The 24743-nt window shown below is 56.5% G+C and overlaps 3 protein-coding genes and 1 long non-coding RNA gene across 4 annotated transcripts; all 4 read left to right on the top strand.

The window, feature by feature from the left end:
* Positions 1-1093: 1093 nt before the first annotated feature.
* On the top strand, positions 1094-6628 carry GARIN5B (golgi associated RAB2 interactor family member 5B). The gene is made up of 7 exons (XM_059729343.1): positions 1094-1111; positions 1490-1636; positions 1840-2027; positions 2287-2570; positions 4299-4387; positions 5381-5462; positions 5763-6628. The coding sequence occupies exons 1-7, from the start codon at positions 1094-1096 to the stop codon at positions 6626-6628; spliced, it is 1674 nt and encodes a 557-aa protein (XP_059585326.1).
* A 374-nt stretch (positions 6629-7002) lies between these two features.
* LOC132250827 (uncharacterized) lies at positions 7003-10330 on the top strand. The gene is made up of 3 exons (XR_009462472.1): positions 7003-7279; positions 9630-9679; positions 9984-10330. It is a non-coding gene; the product is annotated as an uncharacterized LOC132250827 (long non-coding RNA).
* Positions 10331-10524: 194 nt separating this feature from the next.
* LOC102566613 (cytochrome c oxidase subunit 6B2) lies at positions 10525-12401 on the top strand. The gene is made up of 4 exons (XM_006266514.4): positions 10525-10619; positions 11535-11663; positions 11858-11958; positions 12217-12401. Exons 1-4 carry the CDS (start codon positions 10544-10546, stop codon positions 12268-12270), a joined length of 360 nt encoding a protein of 119 aa, XP_006266576.3. The 5' UTR covers positions 10525-10543; the 3' UTR covers positions 12271-12401.
* Positions 12402-13338: 937 nt separating this feature from the next.
* RASIP1 (Ras interacting protein 1) lies at positions 13339-24275 on the top strand. The gene is made up of 12 exons (XM_014604138.3): positions 13339-13526; positions 16504-16657; positions 16897-17495; positions 18374-18765; positions 19566-20201; positions 20812-20849; positions 21236-21387; positions 21607-21722; positions 22057-22297; positions 22804-22976; positions 23282-23429; positions 23826-24275. Exons 2-12 carry the CDS (start codon positions 16524-16526, stop codon positions 24023-24025), a joined length of 2829 nt encoding a protein of 942 aa, XP_014459624.1. The 5' UTR covers positions 13339-13526; positions 16504-16523; the 3' UTR covers positions 24026-24275.
* Positions 24276-24743: the final 468 nt, after the last annotated feature.

The following is a 24743-nucleotide window of genomic DNA, read 5'->3' as shown; positions in this document are numbered from 1 at the left end:
GATGTACTTAAATTTTTTTCTCCGGTACCTGAAATGGCAGCTGGGGCAGCGGGGTAGGGTGGCTGTGGGGCAAGAGTAAGGAGTGCCAGCAGGGATAGGGACAATCCAGGTCTGGGGGCAGGGGCTAAGACTGGGGAGTGCGTGGCACATCAGGGCCTAGCCAGGAAACCACACAGCACTGACTGGTTCCCATCAAGACTGTGAGCTCACCGGCCCATAAACCTGAAGGCTCCAGGGCTCCAGAGTGGAGGGGGTGGGCGGGGGCTGAATTAATGACCCTGCTGATTACAAACTCTCAGCCACTGGCTCGGGGAATCCCAACTCCTGCTTCCCGCTTTCCACACACCCTTACCCTGCACTGCCCCTCCCTGGGTGTGGAACAGCTGAGGGCAGGAGGGGGGGGAGGGCAGGGGGAGCAGGAGCCTTTCTTCTCCAGGGTTGTTGGTCCCAATCCCCCAGTCACATTGACCTTTGGTAGGAAATGAGTGCTAGGCCTTGACTTGTACGGACCAATTCCCCTTTCTGTGAAGTGGGGTGCAATGCCTGGGGACAGCTATGAAAACTGCTGCTCCCCCCAGTACCACCACTCAGACAAATGTATGTGCACAGGCAGGAGCAGGGGTAAAGGCAGAGGTAGGGATCTGAGCAGTAGGCATGCCAGGCCACCTGGAGAGATACCCTATTTCCCCATCTCACGCTGTGTCCTTGGCCCCTGCCACCTCCCCCCCCCCCCCCCCAAGAACAAGACACTAGCTATCCCAAAGGAGTAATCTTCAGTGGGATAGAAAGGGTCTCCTGCTTCACCAGTGCTACCAGAGGCCCCAGCCAGAGAACAAGTCCCAGGCAGACGCTCCATCATCACTGAAGTCACCATGCCTGGACCCTAGAAAGCCGGAGGGTGGGGGAGAAAGGGGTAAACATCCTGCACAGCTAGGCGCCAGAGTGGCAAAAGTGTGGAGAGCCTTCCTGCTTTGGAGGGACTGGCCTGATGTGGGGGTGGGGGGAGGTAGGGTCCTGCGCACTGGGAGGGGGCTTCTTGCTGGGGGGGAGGGCATTCTGGGCTGAGCTCACAATGGGGAGACTTGGGGGTTCCATGGGGTCATGTGCCAGGGTAGGACACCAGCCAGGCAGCCATGGGGCAGATAGCATTGTGGGATCCTTGCATGGGGGCCATGGCCCTGCGGGCACCCCACTGCCCAGGCCCCCAGCACCAGAGTAACTCCTGCCAGCCCTGATGGGCCCAGCCAGATTTTGATGTACCCGCCTGGTGTGTGTGTGGGCAGCTGATGCAAGGGACTGGAGTGGAGCTTAGGGCCAGGATGCAGATACCTATCTCAGCTTGGGGAGAGGAGCTGGGTGTGAGGGGAGGGGCTGGAAGCCTGGGATCTCTTCTGATTTTGGGAAGGGAATGGGCTCCAGTGGGTTAATGCTGGGAGTGGGCACTGGGAGCTATGCCTGAGAGATCAGGCCTCCTGCAGGGCTCCCACAGCGGAGGTTGCGCTCCTTCCCTCACTGCCTCAGTGACTTTGCCTTTGAGAGCCAGATCCCTGGGATCGGTGAGCTGCAGAGGCTGCTGGGCCATGGCGAGTATGAGCCCCTGCGCCCTGCCCCCATTTTTGAGAGCACCTTCCTACAGGTCAGCCATGTGTCAGCTGCGTGGTCCCCCTACATGTGTCCCTGTTTGACCCACCCCTAGCAGTTGATGTGCTCTCTGACACCCCCTGCAGGCTTCTCCCCACACTGCACCCTGTTCCCTGGGCCGGGGTGGTACACCGGGGTGGGGGTAGGAGTGAGGGTGGTGCAGGTGCCAGGCCCACACTAACCTCTACCCATGCCCAGGTGACCAGGCATGGAGAGCCAGTGTACCTGCACAGCCATGACAACCTGGTCATTGTGGGCATCACTGCCACCAGTCCTGCCTTGCTGCTGCCAGACATCATGATCCTTGCATGCTCTAAGGATCATGCCCAGGGCAAGGAGCAGGCCCTCTGTGCACCCCATGCAGCTTGTGACCTAGAGCTCACCAGGTGAGGACTGGAGGGTGACAGGGCATGGAGGTGGCAGGAGGTTGGGGGGAGGTGGGGGACACAGTGCTGTGGGGAGCAGGCTGGAGGCTTGGTGTGTGCATTCTCAATAAATGGCCCCTGCATAACCAGCCTTCAATGTGCCCCATCCCAGAGGTGGCTGCTGAGTGCATGATTCCTCTGTTCCCTGGTCCGTGTCCCCCCCTCCCTTTCAGGGCAGGGTAGGACCCAGGTGTCCTGGCTGACAGCCTTCACCCCACAGGTTGATCCCGCTGGAGCTGGCGAGCCTCTACATCCATGACATGGAAGAGCAGCAGCTCAAGCTGCAGCTAGTGAATGGGCGCGCCTACTACCTGCAGCTCTGTGCCCCACAAGGCGAGGCCCACCTGCTGTTTGCCCGTTGGCTGCGCCTCATGCACCTTCTGCAGGCCCCACTGGAGAGCTTCAGTCGGACATCCATGGGTGGCCCAGGAAGTCCTTACAGCTGGCACCGCTCCCACTACAACGCCATGTCCATGGTGCTCTGGGCCCAGGGTGGTGCAGGGGGTGGGGTGTGCACTTAGGTCTGTAGGCAGTGTGGGATGCTGTGGGAACAGGTTTGGGTGTGGGGTAAGTTGCGATGTGGGGCAGCGTGGGGTGGGATGCAGGCCTTGGGACAGACTGTGGGGCAGGGACTAGGTTGGGGTTCAGGGCAAGGTCATGGGCACGGGTTTCATAGGGACAGATAGTAGAGCAGAGTGGGATTAGGGCAATATGGGTAGTTGGGCTACAGGGCAGGGGCCTCAGAGGTGTGGGCCCTGACAGGTAATAGAGGGCCAAGCTCCCCCATCCCTCTACCCCAACCCCATCCATCCACCTATCCATCTACCTAGTCCCTAGCCCCACCCCAGCCCTGGCAAGTACCCAGCACCAGGCTGTCACCCTCTGGTTTAACTCTTTGATCCCTCAGAGTGGGTGGCTGCATGCACTCCCTGAAGAAAAGGTCCCCTGGGGCTGTCAGAGCCAACACCCACATGTGAGGAAGAGGGAGACACAGGAGCCAAAGAGCCCCAGCAGGGGGCAGCACAGCACCAAGTACGTACCCACTGTGCAGAGCCTGGCTTGGAGAGGAGGGTGGGGTCCTGTGGTTGCAGCAGGGGGGCCAGGAGCCAAGATACCTGAGTTCTAGCCCAGCTGAGGAAGGGGAGTGGGGTCTGATGGGGTAGAGTGTGGGGTAAAGCTGGGTGCCAGGATGCCTGAGTTCAGCTCTTGTCCTGGTGAAAATTAGAAAGCCTCGATGCCTCTGGCTCTGTAATGCCCCTGCAGCTCAGGGACAAGGATGATTGATGACAGACACCGCTGCCTAGGGGCATTGTGGCTGGGTTCAGCCAATGGTCATGCACCCCCACAGGCAGAGCGCTGGGAGGATCCAGGCCTTGTCAAGCATGCTTGAGAAGCAAGCCCAGGGCCTTTCACAGAAGCTGAGTGCAGAGCCTGGATTTCCTGAGAGATTGGAGATCTCCATGGGTGTGGGGCACTCAGCAGTGGCCACCGCATCAGCAGCTGTTGGCTCTTTCCTCCTGGGCAGCCAGAAGAGTGCAGGGAAGGCAGGTGTCAGGTCCCAGGAGGCCAATGAGGAACATGGCCAAGTCCAACACCCAGCTGGCTCTGGTGACTCCAGCCAGAAGCAGTCCAAGTATGTGCTTGGGGTTAGGGATGGACATTCCTGTATAACCAGCCCTTCAAGAGCTTCACCAGAGGTGGCTGCATCCCAGTGCCAGCCCACATTGTTTTGGAGAAGGGTGAATCTCCCCTCTTCCAACACCCATGGTTGGGTGCTGCTGGGCCAGCAGCCTCTCCCCTGTTCTCACCTGGGGGCTCTGGGACAATGTGGGAACCCCACTGACTGCTAAATCACTCTGGGCTGACAGGACTCTCCCTTTCCAGGGAAAGGCCACCTGAGATAAAGAATAAATTGAAAGCAGTGCTGAGTTCAGGTGAGAAAATAGCCTGCAATTCATGGAGAGATGTGCCTTCATGAGGGACCCGAAAGCCTCTGCCAGGGCTGTAAGCACCTAGGAACCCCACCTCAGCTAGTGCTCCTGCCCCACGGTCCGCACAATGACCCTGATGGGATCCCACCCCAGGAGCACTCCTACCCCATGGCCTCCGCAGCTCCCCTACTGGGGATGGAGCAGCAAAGAGCTTCTCCCACACATCCAGCACACCTGTCTCAGGGCTCCTACTGCACCCTCTGGTGGCTGCGGTGTCCTATAACTCTGGCTTTCCCAGCAGCCAAAAGCCGGAGCAGCGTTACCTTTGTGACTCTCTACAGCATCCTCTCCAACTCGCTGGACAAGCTGATGACTGGGAAGACGAGTCAGGTATGGGGTGCAGGTGGGTGGTGGAAGGGCCATGGGTGATGGGAATATATAGTGTTGCGGGAGATTATGGAGAGCCATGCATGGTGGTGCTGGGGTTGGTAGTTGCAGGGTGTATATGGTGCTGGAGTTGTGGGGTGTGCATGCAGTGCTGGGGTGGTATTTGTGTGTATGGTTCTGGGGGCTGTGATTGTGTATACAGTGCTGGGAGTTTGGTAGAGTAGGTGTGTCCCATATTAAAGTGCTGTGATTTGGTGTTTATGTGCAGTTCTGTAGTTGATAGGACTGCAGCTGGCTGTGCATGTACTGCAGGGACTCCAGGGAGTGCAGTTGGCTGTGCATGTATGATGCTGAGGTGGGGGGTGGTTAAGTGTATGTGCATAGTTCTGGGGTTGGTGGGGTTATGTGTGGTGCTGGGGACTGGCGTTGTATGTGTCTGTGTGCAGAGCTAAGGGATGTGGTTGGGCATGTGTATGGTCCTGGGGCTGTGTTTGAGTAGGTGTGTGTGGTGCTAGGGCTGTGGTTGGGTATGCGTGGTTCCGTGGCTGTGGTTGGATGTGTGTGGTGCTGGCACTGTAGTTGCATGGATGGGCTCTTGCCAAGAGGGTTGCTGGCTGATGCAGGTGGGTAGCTGAGAGAGGGTGTGGATGTTGGCAGGCCTGAAGGTGTCTGGACCTAAGATGGAGCTTGGTGCCGTTCCTGGCTCGACACAGAGGTCCACATTCCAACCTCTTTGTCCCTTCCCCCAATCCCTACCATGCCTTTGTCCGCTTCTCAGGGAGAGGTCTGGGCATGGGCAGGCCGTGAGGATGGGCTCCTCTCTCCCCTCAGGGAGGGCCCTGTTTAGGAAGGGGTACTGCTGTGTGCACTGGGAGGGGGTTTGTCCTGTCACTACTCCTGCAGGGGACACCCTCAGCTCCCCAGTCCCTTGTCATGGTTGCTCTTGGTGCCCTCCACTCTAGCACTGTCCCATGATCACCTCTCCCATTCCCACAGAGGAAGAGTGAGGAGGACAAAACTCAGCTCTCTTCTAAGGCCTCCAAACGGGTGACCATCTCAGGTGTGGTGAAGCCCTTGAGTAAGGGCTCCCTGGCCACACCTGGCTCATGGGAACCGTTAGTCCCTGATGTGGGGCTGAGTCCTGAATCCAGGACTCCCACAGCACCTGAACCACCAAAGAAACCCAGCCCCTCCACAGAACCCAGCTCACCTGAGAAATGCAGTCCCTCTGCAGCACCCCACCCACAAAAGAAATTCAACCCCTTGGCAACACATGGCTCATCAAAGAAATCCAAAGACTCTGAGGGAATGGAGCTTACAGAAGTAGCTCCATTGTCTGTGAGTGTAGGCCCCTCTCTGCTGGCTCCAACAACCATAGCAACTGGTTCTAATCTGGGAAACACCAAGCCCTCAGAAACAGGTGGCCAGGTGGTGTCAGAGGTGAGCCCCAGGGAGCAGAGTGACAGCCAGCATGGTTCTATCAGTGAGTCTGAGCCATCCAGAGTCCCCATAACCTCCGTGGCTGTGGAGCGCTCAGAGCCAGAAACATTGTCTGTGGCTGTGGAGCCATCTGTACTAGGTCATACAAACAGCACCCAGCTTGAAGAGGCGGAGAGCAGAAGTCAAAATCAGCTTCGTTCCTCAAATGTCACCAAGGAGGCAGATGCCCCTTCTGCCACAGCTGCCCAACATGTGGAGAGCAGGGATGTGGCTAGAGAAGCATGGAGGATGTCCGCACACTCTGTGGCCCACGGCCCTTCTGAGAAGTCCAGGGTCTCTGGGACTCTCCGCCCTCAAGCGAAATCAAAAGTCTCTGCAGCATTTGGCCACTTGGAGGTATCCAGAGTTTCTGTGGCCGTAGGGTGCTCAGAAGTGGGCCTCAAGAGCAGTGTCAACAAGGGGAGAAGCAAAAATAAGCACAGCTCCTTGAGTGCTACAGCCAGGCAAGCCTCTAAGTCCAGGGCCAGCAGGAAGGCACCCAAAAAGCAGGGCAAGGTGAAGAGCCAGCAAGGCTCCCCCAGCTGCTCAGAAGAGCCAAGTGACCAGCTGATAGCTCCTAGGAGCTCCAAGGCCTCAATGGCGGTGGGCCTGTCAGAGCCAGCTGTGGCCTTAAGTGCTGTGGGGCCCTCACAGGGGCCCAGCACAGCCTGGCCCTTGAAGCTGGACAGCAACATGAGAAACAGGAGTGAAGACCAGTGGAACAGGAGCCACCGCTCCTCCATGGAGCCATTAGTGACCAGGTAGGGGGCTGGAGCCAGTCATGTCAGCCAAGTAGACATGCCACTTGCTAGGACATGGCAGGTGCAGACTACCCTTAGGACACCTGGGTTCCATCCCCAGCAGGGGGGGGAGAATGGGGGCTGGTAGATGAGATCAGGGAAGCTGGAAGCCAGGTCATATGGATGGTCTCACAGCTCTGGGAGAGTAGTGGGGTCTGGTGGGTTGGAGAAAGTGGTGTCTGGGAGCCAGAGCACCTGGGCACTGGAGGGGATGGAGTCTGGTGGGTGAGAGCAGGGCCAGGATTCCAGGGTTGTGTTCCTGAGAGTGGCGGTAACTTTGTGTGGTCTCTGCTCTTCCTCCCCACTGCATCAGTTTCCCCTGTGTACACAAGGCCATGCTGTCTCCTGGCCTGGCTGAGAAGCCATGGGGGAAGGCAGGATGTTCTGGGAAGGGAGCAGGGGCATTGTGGAGTACCAGAGTTGTGAAGCCTCAGCTGGCCTAACTGGGGTCTCTCCCTCTCTCTAGGGTGGCTAGCAGTGAATCCTGGCCCCTGGGCAGCCACTCTCACTCCTCTTACGCCCTGCTCCTGAGACTCAAGGCTTCCGAAGATTGACTCAGGTCTTTGCTGCTTCCCTGCTATCCCTTGGGAGCTCCGCAGGAGGCAGAAGCCAGGAGGTCTGCATTTTGCCACAGCTCTGGGTGGGGTGGGGTGGGGCGGCATTGGGATCTGGTTGGTTAGACTTAGGAATCAGCACTTCTGGGATCTGTCCCCAGTTCATTGGAGCCTAGTGGGCTAGAGCTGTGGGCTGGGAGCCAGGACTCCTGGGTTCTGTCTGAGCTCAGTGGGATCCAGTGGGGTTAGATCAGAGGGACCATGAGTCAGGATTCCTAGTTTGTACTCCCCACTAGCTTAGTTCAGAAAATGAGAATTCCATTGCCAGGAACCTCTTGTGGTTTCAAAGTCTGTTGCTCCGATAGAGTGGACAGAGAGGGAGGCTTCCCCAACAAGGCCAGAGAGCCAGTGAGGCCACTATCCAGTACGTAGGACTACCTATTCTTGACTGCCAGGTCCCAATAGGATGCAAATTACTACCTAATTATGCTTAAAGCTGACCGCTGATTTTATTGCAAAGACACATCCTGTGGGCCACAGGGGGCCCCACAGATAAGCCCCCCTTTTTGGTGTAATTATGTTTCAAACCAGATTATTTTTCCTATTTTTGACAGAATTTTAATTGCAAATTATTGTGGGTTTGCTTTTTTTTCATTCAAAATCAGTTCTTGGCCATTTTCTCCTTAGATTCCTGCTAACATTCACTACATCTTTGACAGATTTTGGTAAACCCATTTTTTAAAATCCTTCTTTGGTTAAACTGATTTTTTCCTACCTGTTTTTGCTTGCTTGAACAAAAAAGAACACATTTTGTTGAAAATTTGCAATTTTTTTCTTGCAAAAAACACCCCAAAATATATATATACACTCCACCTCCAACACTCTGCCAAGTGGCCCTTGTGGTTCACTTGGCAGCTCAAAGCACACTAAAAACCTGTTACAGTTCACACTGCGCAACCGCGTGCCCATACACCTATCTCTATACTCATACCCCCACCCACTGCCCTCCTCAGAGGGTCTACTCCTGAAAAAGTCTATGCCAGACCCCTCTCCAGATGAGGTCTGCCATTTCTCTCCCATCATCCTCTTCTGTCTTCCTATAATACCAGTACATTTTGCTTAGTCCCATTTTAATACAGTCCTCGACTATGGGGTCTGAGTGTCTGTTTATGAACAGGTTCCTGGTTTTCCACAGTGCGTACCTGAAGCAGGATATGAACTGGTCGAAGTGAGCTGTTGGGGTCCCTTGCTGTCTGGTCAGGTGCCAGTAGAGAGCCACTTCCCTGGTCAGATTTCTGAAACCTGTCACCACCAGGAGGAGCACACGGACTTTCTTCCACACCTCCTTGGCATATAGGCAGTTCCAGAAGAGGTGGTCAATCCTTCCTGCCTGCCAGCAGCAGGTGGGCCTCAGGCAGTTTGATGGACCTCTCTGCCCTGCACTGTTTTTCTGTGCCTGCACGGGGAGTGCTTGGTGGGCTGCTTGCCAGTTCAGGTCTCTGTGCTCCTTCTGCAGGTCTTTGTGGAAGATTCGCTCCCACATGGCCTGGCAGCTCTCACCAGGTAGTAAGCCTACTGGTGATGTGGTGTCTCTTGCCCTTGCCACCTCCCATATCTTGCAGTGGTTCACCAGGGTTGCTAGGGTAGCATCGTGCAGCTTGTATTTCTCTTGAAAGCACTTCAGGATCTTGTAAAACCATAGGGAAAGCATAGTCCACAGCTCCTGTTAGTTGTTGTGTGCACTTGCCACTTGCAGCAACTGCCCTGCAAAATGCTTAACAAAGCTGGCTTTTTTAGATTCCACCCCTGTTGCCATTTTGCAAACCTGGCTCATATATTTGGCCCAGAGGAAGAGAAGGACGCGTGGCATCCCTCTGCCTCTGGACTGTTTTGGTTTGTACTGCTTGGCCCTCGCCACTTTCTCCCATGTGGAGTTCCAAAAGAAAACACACATGGCTCTCTGGATTCTGCGAACGACTTGTTCTGATGGGGGAAGACTAGAGCGGTGTGTCTAGGCAGGAGCAACGTCTTCATCAGCGCCATCTGCCCCTGCATTGACAGGCAGTGTGATTGCCATAGCCCCAGCCTCTGTCTGGCCTTGGCTTCCATCTTCTCCCATGCCCTCGGCCCCGCCAGCTCTGGGTCAAACTCCACCCCGAGGATCTTTACCCCTTCCTGGGGGATGGAAACCCCCAGGAGTGGTCCTCGAGCTTACCCAGGAAAATCTGCAATGGAAACAAAGGCTCCTCACTGCAGTGCCCTGTCTGTAACAGCAGCTTCATTCTTTGGGTGAATCTGTCCATCCCTTCTGGGGCAGTGGGCAAGCAGGGACTCAAGTTCATACAGAAGCTAAGACTGCGACACAGGCATAAGGTTACAATGGCTGAGCATGTCTGCTTTCCTTCCTCACAGCAGAAAGAAAGCGCAAGCTGCAAAGCAAAACTAACTGCATGGGATGCCAGGTACGGCTGGGTTTTCTGTTCTTTAAGCACTTGGCCACCCAAACACCCTCTCTCTAGTCAGCTCCTTGTTCAGTGCATTTGTATCTTGAAATCCAGCTGATACCAGAGCCTACCATGATACTGGGTGCTGTCTTGCCCTGCTCTGAGACCCATTGTAGACTATCCTGCAAAGCACCCATTACTGGGAACATCCCACACAGCCAGTGCTCCTGCCCCATGACCTCCCACAGCACCCCTAGCTGGGATTCAGGCAAGTTATTCTTAGGTGGTCCCTCCTGGATGATAGTGGTTTACTGTCTTACAGGGACAAAAGGATGGAGGAAGGCTTGGATGGGTGAATGCACTGCCCTGCCATGGATTTTCTATAGGCGGGACAGGCAGGAGCAACCCTGTCAGAAGAACCCAGAGGGGCCCAGCTGCTGCAAGCTCAAGAAGCCAGATAGATAGAAGCAGGACCAGTTCTCATATTAAATACTTTCACTGTGAAACTGTTACACCACTGGACCCATGGGCCGGCTGCAGGGCTTTTGGGGGAGTTGTGCTGTGAGAGGTTAGCTGCACAGGGGGCACCTGGCTGCAAGGAGCAGGCCAAAGATGGGGCATCATGCTTGGAGGAGCTGGGAAAGGGGAGCCATGTTTGGGGAGCAGAGCAGGGAGCGTCATGCTGTGGGGAGTGGAGGGGGGGCAGGTACGCTCTCCCCTCTGCTGGGTCTCAAGGGAGTGGGGGAGTCTGTATGGCGGCTTGTGGGGGGGGGGGGGGTGCTGGGAAGGTCCTGGGAATAGTCTTGTAGTGGGCTGTGCACACATGGGGGGGAAGCAGGGTGGGCGTGGGGTAGCCCTCATTTCAGAAAGCTGTGGGAAACCATGGATCCCCTGTGTGGGGGCTGGGGCAGCTGCTCGGGCATGGAGAGACGCCATCAGGACGTCATGGGGGTCTGGGGTAAGCAGTGAGGGGAACAAGGGAGTTCTGTGGTGGGGCGTGGGGAGAGCCCACGAGTTGGGCTTGTGGAGGCTGGGGGGAAGAGGGGATGTGAAGGGCCAGGGAGGGGACAAGCTGAGTGTTGGGGTAGGTGGTCAAGGGGCAGCAGTAGGGGTTGGGGGCTGAGGAGGGCAGTTGTGGGGGCTGTGGAGTCCTGGTGTGGGGGCAGGGCTTTGGAGGGAAATCGTGGGGGAGCTGAGGGGGGCCATGGTTGCGGCAGGGGGAACCCTGAGGTGTGGGACTGTAGTGAAACTGAGGACGGCGACTCCCTGCTGTGGTTGGCACAGCAGGAGCTGGTGCTGCCCTGGGCTGCTGCGCTGCTGCGCCTCTGGCAGGGATTGTTGTGGGGGGAGGCCATGTTTGGGGGGCACCTGGGTGGGGTCTTGGGGCAGGGAGCGACTGCCCCTCCCTGTGCTCTGATTGGCTGAGCAGCCCCTGCCCCCCACAAGGAGCGCCCCCCTCCCCTGCCCCCCAGAGGGTTCCATGGCAGTTGCCAGTGATGGGTGGGGCTGGGACATGCCCTGGGCTCTGATAGGCTGGGACATGCCTTGGAGGGAAAATTCAGCCAATAGGATCTGGGGGGGCTAGATCCCTCCCTGCTCCTGCACCTCAGTCAGCAGTGTGACTCCCCCAAGGCAGGGTGGGGGTGTGGGTGAGGAGCAGGGAAGGGGGCCATGGTCTTGTGGGGGAGGGGTAGGGGGGGCACAGGGGCGTCACACCCTCCCCTTCCCTGCTGGGGGCCCCGGGCCAAGGCCCTAGTGAGCATCATCAGGGGAGGGGGCTCTGGGTGGCCGGGGTGAGTCATCAGGATGCCTGGGTCCTCTCCCAGCTCTGGGGGGCAGCAGGCCTGAGCTGTCCTACCTCCTCCCTTCCCAGAATTCCCAATGGTTGGGCACAGTGAGATGCGGCCCCCAGCGGGGCCCCAGGGCAGCTACCTGACAGCGCCCTTCGACCCCCGCTTCCCCAACACCAACCAGACCCGCAACTGCTACCAGAACTACCTGGGTGAGCAGCGGCCATGTCGGGCAGGACCGCGGGGCCTTGGTGGGGGAAGGGGCTGGGAGCCAAGACACCTGGGCTCTGTTTCCAGTGCGGGGAGGAGGTGGGGGCAGGAGTGGGGGCGCGGGGGTTGGGCAGTGGCAGCCCCACCTGGTGCCCCTTGCAAGTGGTGAGGAGCTGTGGCGGGGCTGTCCTTGCAGACTATCATCGCTGCATGAAGGTCCTGACAGCAAGGGGCAGGGACACCAAACCGTGCCTGTGGTATTACCGTGTCTTCACGTCGCTGTGCCCCTTATCCTGGGTAGGTAGGGGATGAGGCAGGGCCACCAGTTCTTTGCAAAGAGGCTGCCCCCCACTCCACCACCCCCTGAGCTGGCCATTCCCCGACCCTGGATCAGAGTCACTGCTCCCTAGAAGGGAAAGGACCCTGGCCCTGTCCTCCCTCCCTGAGCCAGATCAGGTCAGGTCAGGTGCTGTGGGGGGGAGAGGGACTGCAAGGGGGTGCTTTCTCTGGGTCACCATCCCCTCCTGTCCCTGAACAGCTGTCCATCTCCCCCAGGTTCAGCACTGGGATGAACAACAGGAAAAAGGGAGCTTCGCTGGCAAGATCTAAACCCCAATGTGCCTACCTGAGGGGCAGAATAGTTGGCCATCAGCCTTGTGTGTCCTTCTCTTTGTCCTACCCTTCCAACACAGCCCTCAGTCTCTCTCAGTGGGCTTGCAATAAACCCTTGTTGCATTTCAGGTCTTACTGAAGTCTGTTTGTCTTGCCCGCCCCCCCACCCCGCTCTCAGCCAAGGACAATTCTCTTCTTGCCAAGGTGGCAGGGTTATAACAGAAGGAGGAGGCTATGGGTTCAGTCCCCACCCAGGGGACCTCCACAGCCAGCACATCCCAAATCCATCACTGGGGTATTGGGGGCAGAATGGGACCCCCTGGGTGGTGGTCATAGGCAGTGTAGGAGCAGTGAGGGAGCTGCTACAAGTCTTTGCTATGCTGACAGCCTCCCAATCACGCCAAATGCAGTCATGCACATCCTGGGTTGTAGGGAGCATGTGCACACAGCCAGCAGGCCTGCCCACTGGCAACCTGTCCAGCCCTTCAGAGCCCTGTGTCAACTATATGCATTGCATGCTTCAACATGCATGCTTTAACACACACCGTATGTCTCCAAATGCGAACTGCATGCTTCAGTACATGCATTGTGTGCCTTGCCATATGCACTGCCTCTGAACACCTCAATATGGACTCACACTACAAACCTCTCTGCAGCCTGCACTGCATACCACTTCAACTTACACACATACACAAGCAAACCCACAGGCTACACAGCACCATGACATTCACACACATGATGTAAATGGCTTCACCAACATGCAGGCGCTCTGCGCACCCTCTTGACTCTCTTATACGGATACACTGCTGACCCCTGCACAAGAACACTTGCACTTCACACTCTGACAACATGCATGCCCAACATCTCCTTGCTTGGGCTCTCTGGCCCTGAAATCCCTTTGGCTCTGCCCCTGCCCCTTCTCCCTCCCACCCTATAGCCAAAGCCCTTTGACTGGGCATGAATCTGTGCTCCCAGCCCCCGCCCTGGCGCAGAGGCTTGGCTTCCTGGCTGGCTCGCCTTTTCCTGCCCCCCACCCCCTAACTACACTGGCCGTGTGAGTGTGAAGGGAAATCCGTGCTCAGTGACACGGGAGAGCTGAAGGCAACGCATCAAGACAAAGGCTGGGAGCAAGGCTGAGGTTTCAGCCGCCACAGGGCCATGGAGCTGCCCAGGGAGCACTTGGAGGATCTCTGAGAACAGGGACTCGACCACGGTGCCCACGCTGGGCACAGCCAGATCCCGGACAGCACTGGGTAACTTCTCCCATCTATATGATTTGGGGGGAGGAGGGGTGTGAACTTTAAGGCAGGTGGAAACCCTGGGAGCTGGGCCACTGAACCTTGAGACAAACATCCCAGAGACTGTGCTGGGCCAAGCTGGGAGAGACTCAAGAGTACTCATTCCCACTTCTCTCTCTCTAACTCACCAGGCTCCATTCCCTTCCCTGAGCCTGGACAGAACCTAAAAGTGTCCAGGCTCTCAGCTCCCCTCCCTAGTAGCTGGGATGGAACCCAGGCCCCCAACCCCACCCCAGTTCTAATCCTAGACTCCACTTCCCTTCCAGAGCCATGACTGAACCCATCCTGGCTCCCATCCCCCTACTCTAACTTTAGACCCCACTGCCAAGCTGGAAAAGAACCCAGACATCCTGGCTATCAGCACCCTACTCTAACCCACCAGTCTCCATTTGCCTCCATGAGATGGGATAGAACTCAGGTGTCCTGCCTGCATAGCCAGGCCACTTTGTAGATTTACACTGGGGTCCCTGGTGCCAAGCCCCATCGCCCAGGCATGAGGACAGTGTTTGGGTCAGCTCAGATCTGAACATTCCCAGAACTCCTTCCTAGCTTATGGATCCTATAGCCCTCACACTCCCCTGCTTCAAATCCAGTTGTCCCTGGGGCAGAACATAGTTGGGTGGGAATTATAATGGGGCACACACCACTTCCCATTGACTTTTTTCTGTCCTCCCTTCCCCCCACGTTAGGTGAGAGCTCCACATTGATGAAGCAGTGGTAGAAAGGAACAAGGCCGAAAGGCATTAGGTCTGTTTCAGCCCCCATGAGGATGAGGGCTGGTGGACAGGACTCCTGGGTTCTGTCTGAGCTCAGTGGGATCCAGTGGGGTTAGATCAGAGGGACCATGAGTCAGGATTCCTGGTTTGTACTCCCCACTAGCTTAGTTCAGAAAATGAGAATTCCATTGCCAGGAACCTCTTGTGGTTTCAAAGTCTGTTGCTCCGATAGAGTGGACAGAGAGGGAGGCTTCCCCAGCAAGGCCAGAGAGCCAGTGAGGCCACTATCCAGTACGTAGGACTACCTATTCTTGACTGCCAGGTCCCAATAGGATGCAAATTACTACCTAATTATGCTTAAAGCTGACCGCTGATTTTATTGCAAAGACACAACCTGTGGGCCACAGGGGGCCCCACAGATAAGCCCCCCTTTTTGGTGTAATTATGTTTCAAACCAGATTATTTTTCCTATTTTTGACAGAATTTTAATTGCAAATTATTGTGGGTTTGCTTCTTTTTCATTCAAAATCAGTTCTTGGCCATTTTCTCCTTAGATTCCTGCTAACATTCACTACATCTTTGACAGATTTTGGTAAACCCATTTTTTAAAATCCTTCTTTGGTTAAACTGATTTTTTCCTACCTGTTTTTGCTTGCTTGAACAAAAAAGAACACATTTTTTTTCTTTTTTTTGGGGGGGGGGTGGAATCCCTTGGAGGAGCTGGGGGTCCTGCTGCTGTGACAAAGCATCTAGAAAGTGGACAGTTAATGCTCCTTGGGCTACAGCACAGCTTCCCCAGTCAGAGCCAGAGAGAAACAGGTGCCCTGGTTCCTAGATCCCCTGCTTGAACCCACTAAATTCCACTCCATCCCAGAGCTGTGGAAGAACCCAGGAATCCTGACTCCCAGCCTCTTGCTCTAACACACCAGATGGTTTAGAACAGGGGTTTGGGAGCCAGGATGTCTGGGTCCCACTGGGGTGCAGTGGGGCTGCCCCAAAGCTCCAGGCTGCTTAGGTCGCCAGGAGGAAGAAGGCTGTGTCCTCTAGACACCCATGATATGTTCACTTGCTATGGCTTCCTACAGATGTGATTGGGGTGACATAGTGGGTGTTAACTCACCCTCCCTGACAACTTCACAGGGAGGGGCTCCAAAGAGAACTCCAGGTGTCCTGGCCTTCAGGTCTGTACTTTGACCACTGGGCAATGAGTTGGTCCAGTGACTTAGAGCTGGGTGCTGGACTCATGGCTTCTATTCCAACATTGGCAGAGGAATGAACTCTGGTGGGGTCTGCGAAGGGACTGGGAGTCTGCCCTCCTGGGCTCTAGTCAGGAAGTAGTATGTAATATGTTAAAGAAGGGGCTGAGATTCTGGATTCCTGGGTTCTGTCTATGGTTCTTTGTTAGACTTTGAGCTCTCTTCTTCCCCTACCCTCCCATCAGTGCCCTGCCCTCATCTATATTCGCTCATGCTTATGGCCTCAAAAGGCTGGAAATGCCATTGCAAGAATTAAGAACAGAGATCTTTGAGTGGAAACAGAGGGGTAAGGCACTGCATGTGCGCACGCCTCTGTCTGTATGTCACTGTGTCTGTGCATGTGGCGTTGTGATTGGGTGTGTCATGGCACAGATAACTGTGTATCTGTCATTGTGGAAATGTGTTACTGTCACTGTGATACTGTCAATGTGATACTGTTTTTCTTTATCTCTGTTAGTGTGCATTCAGTGTAATTTAAGTCTGTCTGTGCATTTCATTGTGTCACTGTGTGATTGTGTGTCATGCTTATGCGTTCGTATCACAATGAGTATCATGTCTGGATTTGCATCACTGTGTGCCCTTTCTCATGATATGTGTATCACTTTGTGCGTATGTCACTGGGTGATTGTATATGTATACAACTATGTGTTACTCTGATTATAGATGCGTATTGCTGAATTGGTACATGTCATCATGTGATTGCATATGTGTCACTGTGCATGTATGTTCCTATCATTGCATATGTATAGCTCTGATATAATGTGTCATTTTGTGACTTCATCCATGTGTCCCTGTGCACATATATTGCTGCGTGATTTCCTATGTGTGTCCATGTGCATATGATCATCCTTGTGTGTGTTACTGTGTGACTGCTTATGTATGTCATTGTGTGATTACACATAAGGTTCCTATGCGTGTGGCTGTGTTGCTGCCTGTTTGTCATGCTGCTGCCTCCCGCAGGTGCTGACAGAGCTGGCACCATGTTCCCAGAGGAGCGGAAGGATGGGAGCCCGCGCTTCGGGAAACTCCACTTCCCGGTTGGCCTTTGGATCAACTCACCCAAGAAGCACTTTGCCAAGATGAGCCGCAGATGGCCGAGCGTGGGCTCTGTTAAGTAAGAGCCCCCCCATAACTGCCCCATCCCTGCCCTAGACCAGCACCATAGGCCCATCTACCCTGGTTTCCTGCCCCCCTTTGTGCCCTGCATCAACTCCACATGCCCATCTATCCTGGCATCCCACCCCTCCTTGCTCTAGATCAGACTCACCAGCCCATCTATCTCAGCATCCTAGCCCCTCCTCACCCCACAGGCCCATCTAACAGGACCCAATATTCCACCTTCTCCCTTTTCAGATCCACCTCCTCTGATACAGCAAGCCGGGGCAGTGAGACAGTAGAGCTGCGCCCACCAAGCAAGACGAAGCCAAGCCGGCACAAGCGGCTGTCTAACCTGTTCCACCGCAGTGTGAGCAGCACGGGGGTGGGCACAGCAGGTGCTGGTGGGCGCTGGGCTAGTGAGAAGAAGCTATCTGACCTCATTGACCCGGTACCCGAGGACCTGGTGGAGCTTTCAAGCCAGCGCAACCTGCCAGGCATCCTCAAGATTTTTGGTGGGGACATATCCTGTGGGGCCAACTACAAGAGTGTGCTGGCCACGCCACGCTCCACAGCACACCAGCTGGTGCGTGAGGCACTTGAACGCTATGGCGTGGCACCAGGTGATGGTGAGGAGGACACAGTGGGTGGCTACATGCTGTGTGATGTTGTGGGGCGCTTCACAGGGCCTGGCGGGGCCTGGCAGGCTGAGCACTTGCGCCCTGTGGGTGACACCGAGCGGCCTCTGGTGCTGCAGGATGTATGGAAGCCCAAGGCTGGCTGCTCGCGACGCTTTGAGATCCGGCGCCGGCGTGAGGTGGAACGCGCCTTCGAGGCCGAGGACAATGAGACAGCGGGTGAGGCTACCCCTTGTCATGGAGCTGTAGCCTTGTCCCCACTAGGATCCACCCAGAGCTCAGTCCCGTTGCCTGATTCCCACAGTCCTGGACTCACCCAGAGCCCACTCCCCAGGACCCACATTCCTGGAGTCACCGTGGTACCAGCCCCTACTCTGAGTCTCAGCCAGACTAAGCTCTGACAGGACCACAGCCTTGGGGCTCACAGTGGCCTCCATCCTGCAAGAACTCACAGTCCCAGGCTCCCCCACCCATCCTGCTACCCTGCCATATCCTTGTTCCCAGATCTTCCTCACTAACCCTCCAGCCTGTGCCACCATCTTACTGGGGGCTGCAGCATGGGCCTTCCTTCTCCCATACCTGCCTTGAGTTCCAAATCTCCCCCCTACCCTGTATTCCTACCCATACTCACTCCCCAAGGCCCAGATCCAGCCACCCTGCCCTACTGTCTCCAACATGGCCTATTCCACGCTATGTGAGATCCCTTTTATAGTCAGCCAGGCTCCAGGAGACTGGGTCCAGTTCAACCCCCTGGGGGAGGATGAAGGGGCAGAGGATGAAGGGACCCATGAGGAGGGGCCTGAGGAATGTGGAAAGCCAACTGTGTGTCAGTGCCCTGTAGTACTGAGGCCAGGGGCAGCTGCAGTGCAGTGGGTGAGGCTGGCCAGCACAACTGGCCCTGCAGGCTGTAAGCTGCTAAGTAGTAACTGGGCAGCATCAGGGTTGGCACAACAACCTGGCAACTTTGGGACAGTCCTGCTTTGCCCAGCCTTACAGTGGGGGCTGGGAACAGAAGCCCCTGGGGCAGGGAGCAGGGATCTGTGATGATATGGGCCTGCTCCCCACAGTTTTCAGCCTCCTGCTTTCCTTTCTCCCAGGTATCAATGCACAGGCACGTAGGCTGCAGAAGAGTCGCTCACGGGCAGCCTCAGGGGGCACAGTGGTGCCCAAGGAACGGGCTGACAACCTGTCACTGCGGCGCAGCATCAGTGACATGAACCTGAGTGCCAAGAAGCGGCGAGAGCGCAAGAACATCATGAGCATGGCAGGTGGCGAAGCAGTACCTCCTGGCGATGATGGGGATGGGGATGAAGGTGAGAGTGAGGCAACCAGGTCCAAGGAGCTGGAGTCCACTGACAGCAGCATCAACCCCACAGGCACTGAGGAGCCTATTGATGGTGCCAGCCTGGAGCAGTTGTCCCAGTGCCTCATCCAGCCACCCACCCAGAACCCCTATTTTCTGCTGCTGCAAAGCTACAATGAGAAGCAGGTAGGTGGGGGCTCCAGTGGGGCCAAGGGGCGCCATGAGGCAGGAAACAGTCCAGTCCACACAGCTGGGCCATGCCCTCGGAACCTCCTGTAGAGCCCATGTAACCCTAACCCTCTGTCTCTAGGTGGTTCTCACCTACTGCACCTCCAAGCAGTGAGCATGCTGGGAGCCTGGCTTTCCCAGCATGGGGTGCACTGTCAGGCAATTATAAAGGCAGGGAAGCAGGAGTGGCTCTTAGAGTTCAAGCCCCCCAAGAACAGGGGGCAGTACTGGGAAAGCCCATTTTACATTGGAAGTTGGGATATTTATGGGAGAACCCATTTCCCCAGGAGAACCCATTTTTAACACAGAAAATAGGGGGAATCAAGGGCCCTTTTTGCCCAACCAAAGCAGAAGGGGCAATAGTGGGGAGGCTGGCTTTACTGCACAAAACCAGTTGGGGTTTCACAGAAGGGCCCATTTCACTCAAGTGAACATGGGAGGCAATAATACGAGAGCTGACAATACCTCAGAAATGGGGGAATTGATGGGAAGAAACCACTTCACCCAACATCTGAAGCGGGATTAATAGGAGGCCACTTTACCCCACAGAAATTCAGGAGAGGGCTTCATGGAAGAGCCCATTTTACCAGGAAAAAATGAGGGGGGACTTTCATGGAAAAGCTTATTTTGTCACAGAAAACTAGGTGACTCTATCTTACCACAGAATGAGGTGCGGGGGTGTGGTGGGGAGGGGGAGAGGAGGCTGGTCATGGGAGATCCCATTCCCTGTTGTGACAGCATTTCCCCCTCCCTTCCAGGATTTTGTGATCTATGTGATGACACGGCGCCGGCATGTGTTTGGACGGCCAGAGCGCCGCTCCCAGGCTGACAAAGGTGGCTACGTTGACACCTTCCTCTGTGCCCCGGACATCCTACCCCGGCACTGCTGGGTGCGTGCGGCTGATCCACCACCTGCCAAGGGAACGGCTCTGGTGCGGCCCTTTCGGGGTGCTATGGTCACTCACAATGGGGGCCCACTGCTGCGTGAGGCTGAACTTCATCCAGGAGATCTGCTGGGGATGGGCCAGCACTTCCTCTTCATGTACAAGGACCCCCGGGCATCTCAGCCCCGGCCAGCCTGGCTGCCCAAGCCCTGGGCCTCACCCTGCTTGGCAGGGGCCTTCTCATGCCAGACATGTGGGCGGTCACTGCAGGAGAGGCAGGAGGCCTGGCGCACCTATGTGGAGAGCCGCCAGCCTGAGCTGCGCTACCGGCCCCAGGAGGAGGAAGCGCTGCTGCGTGAGATTGTCCGTGGGCAGGGTGCTGGTGGGTGCAAGCTGGCACCTGCCTTCCTGCTGGGACTCTGCGTGGAGCACTCTGCCCGTGTCCTGGAGCCTGGGCACCTCCCCAAGCTGGTGACCAAGATTGCTCACCTCGTCAAGGAGGCTGTCTGGGTAACGTGGTAGGGCCCAGTGAAGGGCAGACGGGGAGGTGGTCCTATTTGGTCCCTAGGAGAAGGCAGGGGAAAAAAGGAAGGGATCAGGGCCTCCCTTGTGTCCCAAGGATGTAGATGCAGAGTAGAGATCATAGTGCCCTGTGTCCCCCAGTGCTGAGCGTATGGGATGGGGGATCAAGACTCCAGTGTATTTCTGGGGAGGGGGTACAGGGCAGGGGTGCCTTGACTCACACCAACCCTGCCATATGCTGCTCATTCTGCATCACCATAAGGGGCTCTCCCTTTCCTCCCTGAAACAGCCACACCCATCATTGGGCAAGAGGAGCCATATGAGTAGACCCCTAACATACACAACTGAGGTGGTTACATCTTGGCACTAGACCATGGGAGACCCATATAAGCCTTGGCTGTTGTGGCAGCTAGGATCTCCCATGTTCCTAGTGGATTAAGAGGGGAACAAGTCTTGGGATAGGGCTCTCCAATGTGTCCAGGGGTTGGGGAGGGACAAGGGCTGGAAGCATCCCACCATGCATCCAAGATAGGGCTAGGCCATGGGGTTGTCTGGAGACACAATTCCTGGGTACAACTGTGTCCTTCCCTCCTACCAGGAGAAAATCAAGGAGATCGGAGATCGGCAGCCAGAGAAGTGAGTGCCTGCTCTCAACCCATCCCAGCCCTGCCATGCACTGCTCAACTTGCACCAGCATAGGCGCTCTCCTCATCCCCTGGGATCTCAGTGCTGGGAGAGGGGGCCCTGTATAAATAGCTCCAACATGCCCTATCCCAGAGGCAGTCATAGCTGTGTGTGGGGTCCCTGGATAACAAGTCCCCAAAATGCCCTACCTCAGAGGTAGCTGCATCTCAGCCCCAGGTGATAGGTCTCTTTATAACCAGCCCCCAACACACCCTTACTCCAGAGCTACCAGGATTCCTGGGTTCTGTCAAGCTTGAGAAGAGAAGGGTCTCTTGAGGGTCCTGGGCATGGGAAGGGTGTCTAATCCCAAATGACCCCTTGCCCTCTGCTCCTTCCAGCCAGCAAGACAAGAGCCAAGTCAGAGTGCTCAGCATTGAGGAGGTGGCCACAGATCTGCGCCCCCTCATGCTGTGGATGGCCAATGCCATGGAGCTGCTCAACCTCATCCAGAAGAAGATGCTGGACATGGAAAAGGAGCTGGAGCTGGAGGGTGAGCAGGATACTCTAGTCCTACCCTGCTTTTGGATGGTGTTGGGGGCTGGGAGTCAGGACACCTGGGTTTTTTCCTAGCTCTGGGAAGAGAGTGGGATCTGGTGGCTTAGAGCAGGAGATGGGGAGCCTGGATGCCTGGGTTCTGTTCCCAGCAGGGCAAGGTGGGTTGATCCCTTGAGATCTGGGAGAGCCCCCACCTGCCTGTGTCCCACTTCAGGGACATCCCAGGATGTCTTACTGTCTGGTGACTTGGAGATGTGCGACGAGGCCATGGCAGTGCTGGACGAGGTCATCATGTCCACTTTCCAGCAGTCTGTGTACTACCTGACCAAGGTGAGCAGAGCTGCCCCTGCAGCGCTGCACCCTGCCACCCTGCAGTGCAGCAGTGCTAGGTCCCTGTCATGCTCACCACAGCATAGTAGCCCTGCCATACCCCTTCAGTGATGCACCCCTGACCAAGCCCCAGCAGCACAGCTCCCCTCACTGTGCCCACCATCTCACAGCATAGCACCCTCAGGAGACCATGGCCCCCAGAAGACCATGGCCCATTGCACAGCACCCCTCACTGTGTACCACATTGCCCAGCTCTCTGCAATATGGGACCCCTAGTGCCCTAGGGGCTGGTTGAAGTCCCTGGTTCTTATTAACCCTTTTCTGTCCTGGGCAGACGCTCTATTCAGCCCTGCCTGCCCTGCTGGACAGTAACCCCTTCACAGCTGGAGCAGAGCTGTGCCCAGCTCAGGACCTGAGCAGCATGCCTGAGGGCACTCGTGGCACCCTGGCCATCTACCAGGCCACACTGGAGCTAACAAGGGAGTGTGAGCTGCACCCTGACCTAGTGTCTCAGACCTTCGGCTACCTCTTCTTCTTCTCCAACGCCTCACTCTTCAACACCCTCATGGAGAAAGGTAGGCATAAGCATCAGGATCACCAGGGTTCTATCCCAGCCCAGGGAGGCAAGAGGGATATGGTGGGTTAGAGTGGGGGGCTAGAAGCCAGGACTCCTAGGTTGTCTCTTGCCTTGGGGTATAGAGTGGGGTCTTGTGAGTGAGAGCAGGGGGACAGGAGCCAGGACACCTGGGTTCTATCCCAGCTCCTTTCTCCTCCCCACTCTTGAATGTTCCCCCCTCCCTTCCCAGTTTCCTGCTATTGTCTGTCCCAGTATCTGCCGGAAGCCAGTGCTTTCCTGCTCCTCCCTGTGCCTGGCAGTTTGGCTTGTGCCTTCCCCTGTTTCAGGAAACAGCTGGATGCAGGGTTGGGGAGCACAACCCTCCCCACACCCCTTTGCCCCTGGCAGCTGCAGGGAGGGGTCTGGGACAAGAGATAGGGAAGAGATGTGGGGGGCAGGAAGCAGCTGCCACAGGGGTGAGCTCAGGGTCTAGAGTCTTACCCCTCACACCTACCCTCCCTACAGGGAATGGGACACCCTTCTACCAGTGGTCAAAGGCAGTGCAGATACGCACCAACCTGGACCTGGTGCTGGACTGGCTACAGGGCGTGGGACTGGGTGACATTGCTACTGAATTCTTCCGGAAGCTGTCTACTACCATCAACCTGCTATGCATCCCAAAAACTAGTCTTGTTAAGGTGAGTACCTGGGCAGGGGCAGGGGCCCATCCAGCCGCAGGGAGCCTTGGGGAGGAGCCTTCACCCAGTGAGGCATGCCAGCCCTAGGGCAGGGCATGGGCTTCCTCAGGGGTGTGGAGAATGTGTTTGTGGCCTAGTACCAGATTGTAGCACAGGTTGTAGGGCTCAGGTGATAATAGGACAGGAGCCCTTTGCTTCTGGGCAGTGCTGGCCAGATCAGGAGGTGGAGCAAGGCCCCAACAAGCCTCCACAAGGGGAAAAGTGTCCTCTCTTGCTCCCAGCCTCTCTTTGCTCTCCCCTTACAGGCTACCTGGTCCCGGCTACGCAATGAGTACCTGGCATTGACTCCTGCCCAGCTCCACCATCTCCTCAGCAACTACTACCTTGGGCTAGGCCGGCCCTACCCTGAGGCCTGGAGCCCCCTACCTGAAGAGCAAGACAAGATTGCTAGCAGTGAGTGCCCCCAGCCCACAGCTGCTGCTTGGCCCTGCTGTGCCCCTCATGCCCACCCTACAGCCTCCCCCCCTCCCCCGCCCCAAACACCCAGCCCAGTCCTGCCTGTGCTCCCTCTTTCTACACCACAGCCCCCACACTGGGCCCTGCTGTACTCCTGCTCCCAGCTCACACTGCCTGCCCAGCTCTGGGACCCCCAGCACCCACCTGGCCCTGGCATGCCACCCAGTCCTGGCCTGCAGCCCTCCAGCCTGGCCCTGTTTGTTCCTTCTCCTTCTGACCTGCTTCCCCCCTACTCTGGCCCTGGGCTCCTCCCAGCCCTGCTAGTGCCGTTCACCCCCACCCTGCAGCCCCCACTCTCCTGCCCAGGAATCATTGACCTCTTCTCTCCTGCAGGTGATATCTTTGAGAGTTTCACAGAGCACCCACCCCTGATCCTGCCCATTGAGGGATTCCGCTTGCGCCTCTCTGAGCCTGTGGGTGATGATGCCCTGCACCGTCAGCTGTGCCGCATGCGTCGCCTCGTTTGGGACCTGGAACAGGAGGCACTTCCTGCCAACCAACGGGCAGGTTATGCCCTGGAGGGCACCCCCTAAATGCCTGTCCCGTCCTACCCATTGGGCACCACCCACTACATCCCCTCCCACTCCTGGGCCTCTGTCTCCCTCTTGCTGTTGGGGTGGAGGTCAAAGGGCACTACATGGCATGGGGCCAGTCTGAGCAGCTGATGTGCCCCATAGTAGACATTGTCTCTGGGTGCCCCCCACTGTCTGTCCAGACCTGCTCAGTGCAGCAGTGCTGCAGCTGTGTGTATTCTCCATGTAGTAATAAAGTCTGTCTCTGTAACTGTCCTGCCTTTCTGGCTCCTCCCTTCAGGACATTTGGGACCTACTCAGTAGGGGGTAGAGTGGGGTCTGCTAGGTTGTGAGGGCTGTGAACACTGATTCCTAAGTTCCATTCTAGCTCTGGGAGCAGAGTGGAGTTGAGTGCATCAGAGTAGGGAAAGTTGGAAACCAGGATTCTGGATTTTATCTGGCTCTGGGAGGGGAGTGGGGTCTGGTGGCTGAGATTGAGGAGGGTCAGGAACCCAGACGCCTGGGTCCTGCTGGTGTGCTGGGGGGGGGTGTGCTGTAGGCTGTGCCCTTGTGCCCAGTCTATATTTATTGATGGCGTCAGGCCCAGCCCCTTACATGTTAATCTTGAAACTGGAGCTGGGGAAGACTGATGAGGTCATGGCCGGTGGGGAGCCCAGGCACTGCTGCCAGGCAGCATCTGGGCCTGTGCCCACCCATGCCTCTGGCTGCCACGGGTCAC

The sequence above is a fragment of the Alligator mississippiensis genome, chromosome 5 (genome assembly GCF_030867095.1).
Source record: "Alligator mississippiensis isolate rAllMis1 chromosome 5, rAllMis1, whole genome shotgun sequence".
NCBI classification, from domain to species: domain Eukaryota; kingdom Metazoa; phylum Chordata; order Crocodylia; family Alligatoridae; genus Alligator; species Alligator mississippiensis.
The sequence above is the reverse complement of the archived record's forward strand: the minus strand, read 5'-3'. Positions and strand labels throughout refer to the sequence as shown.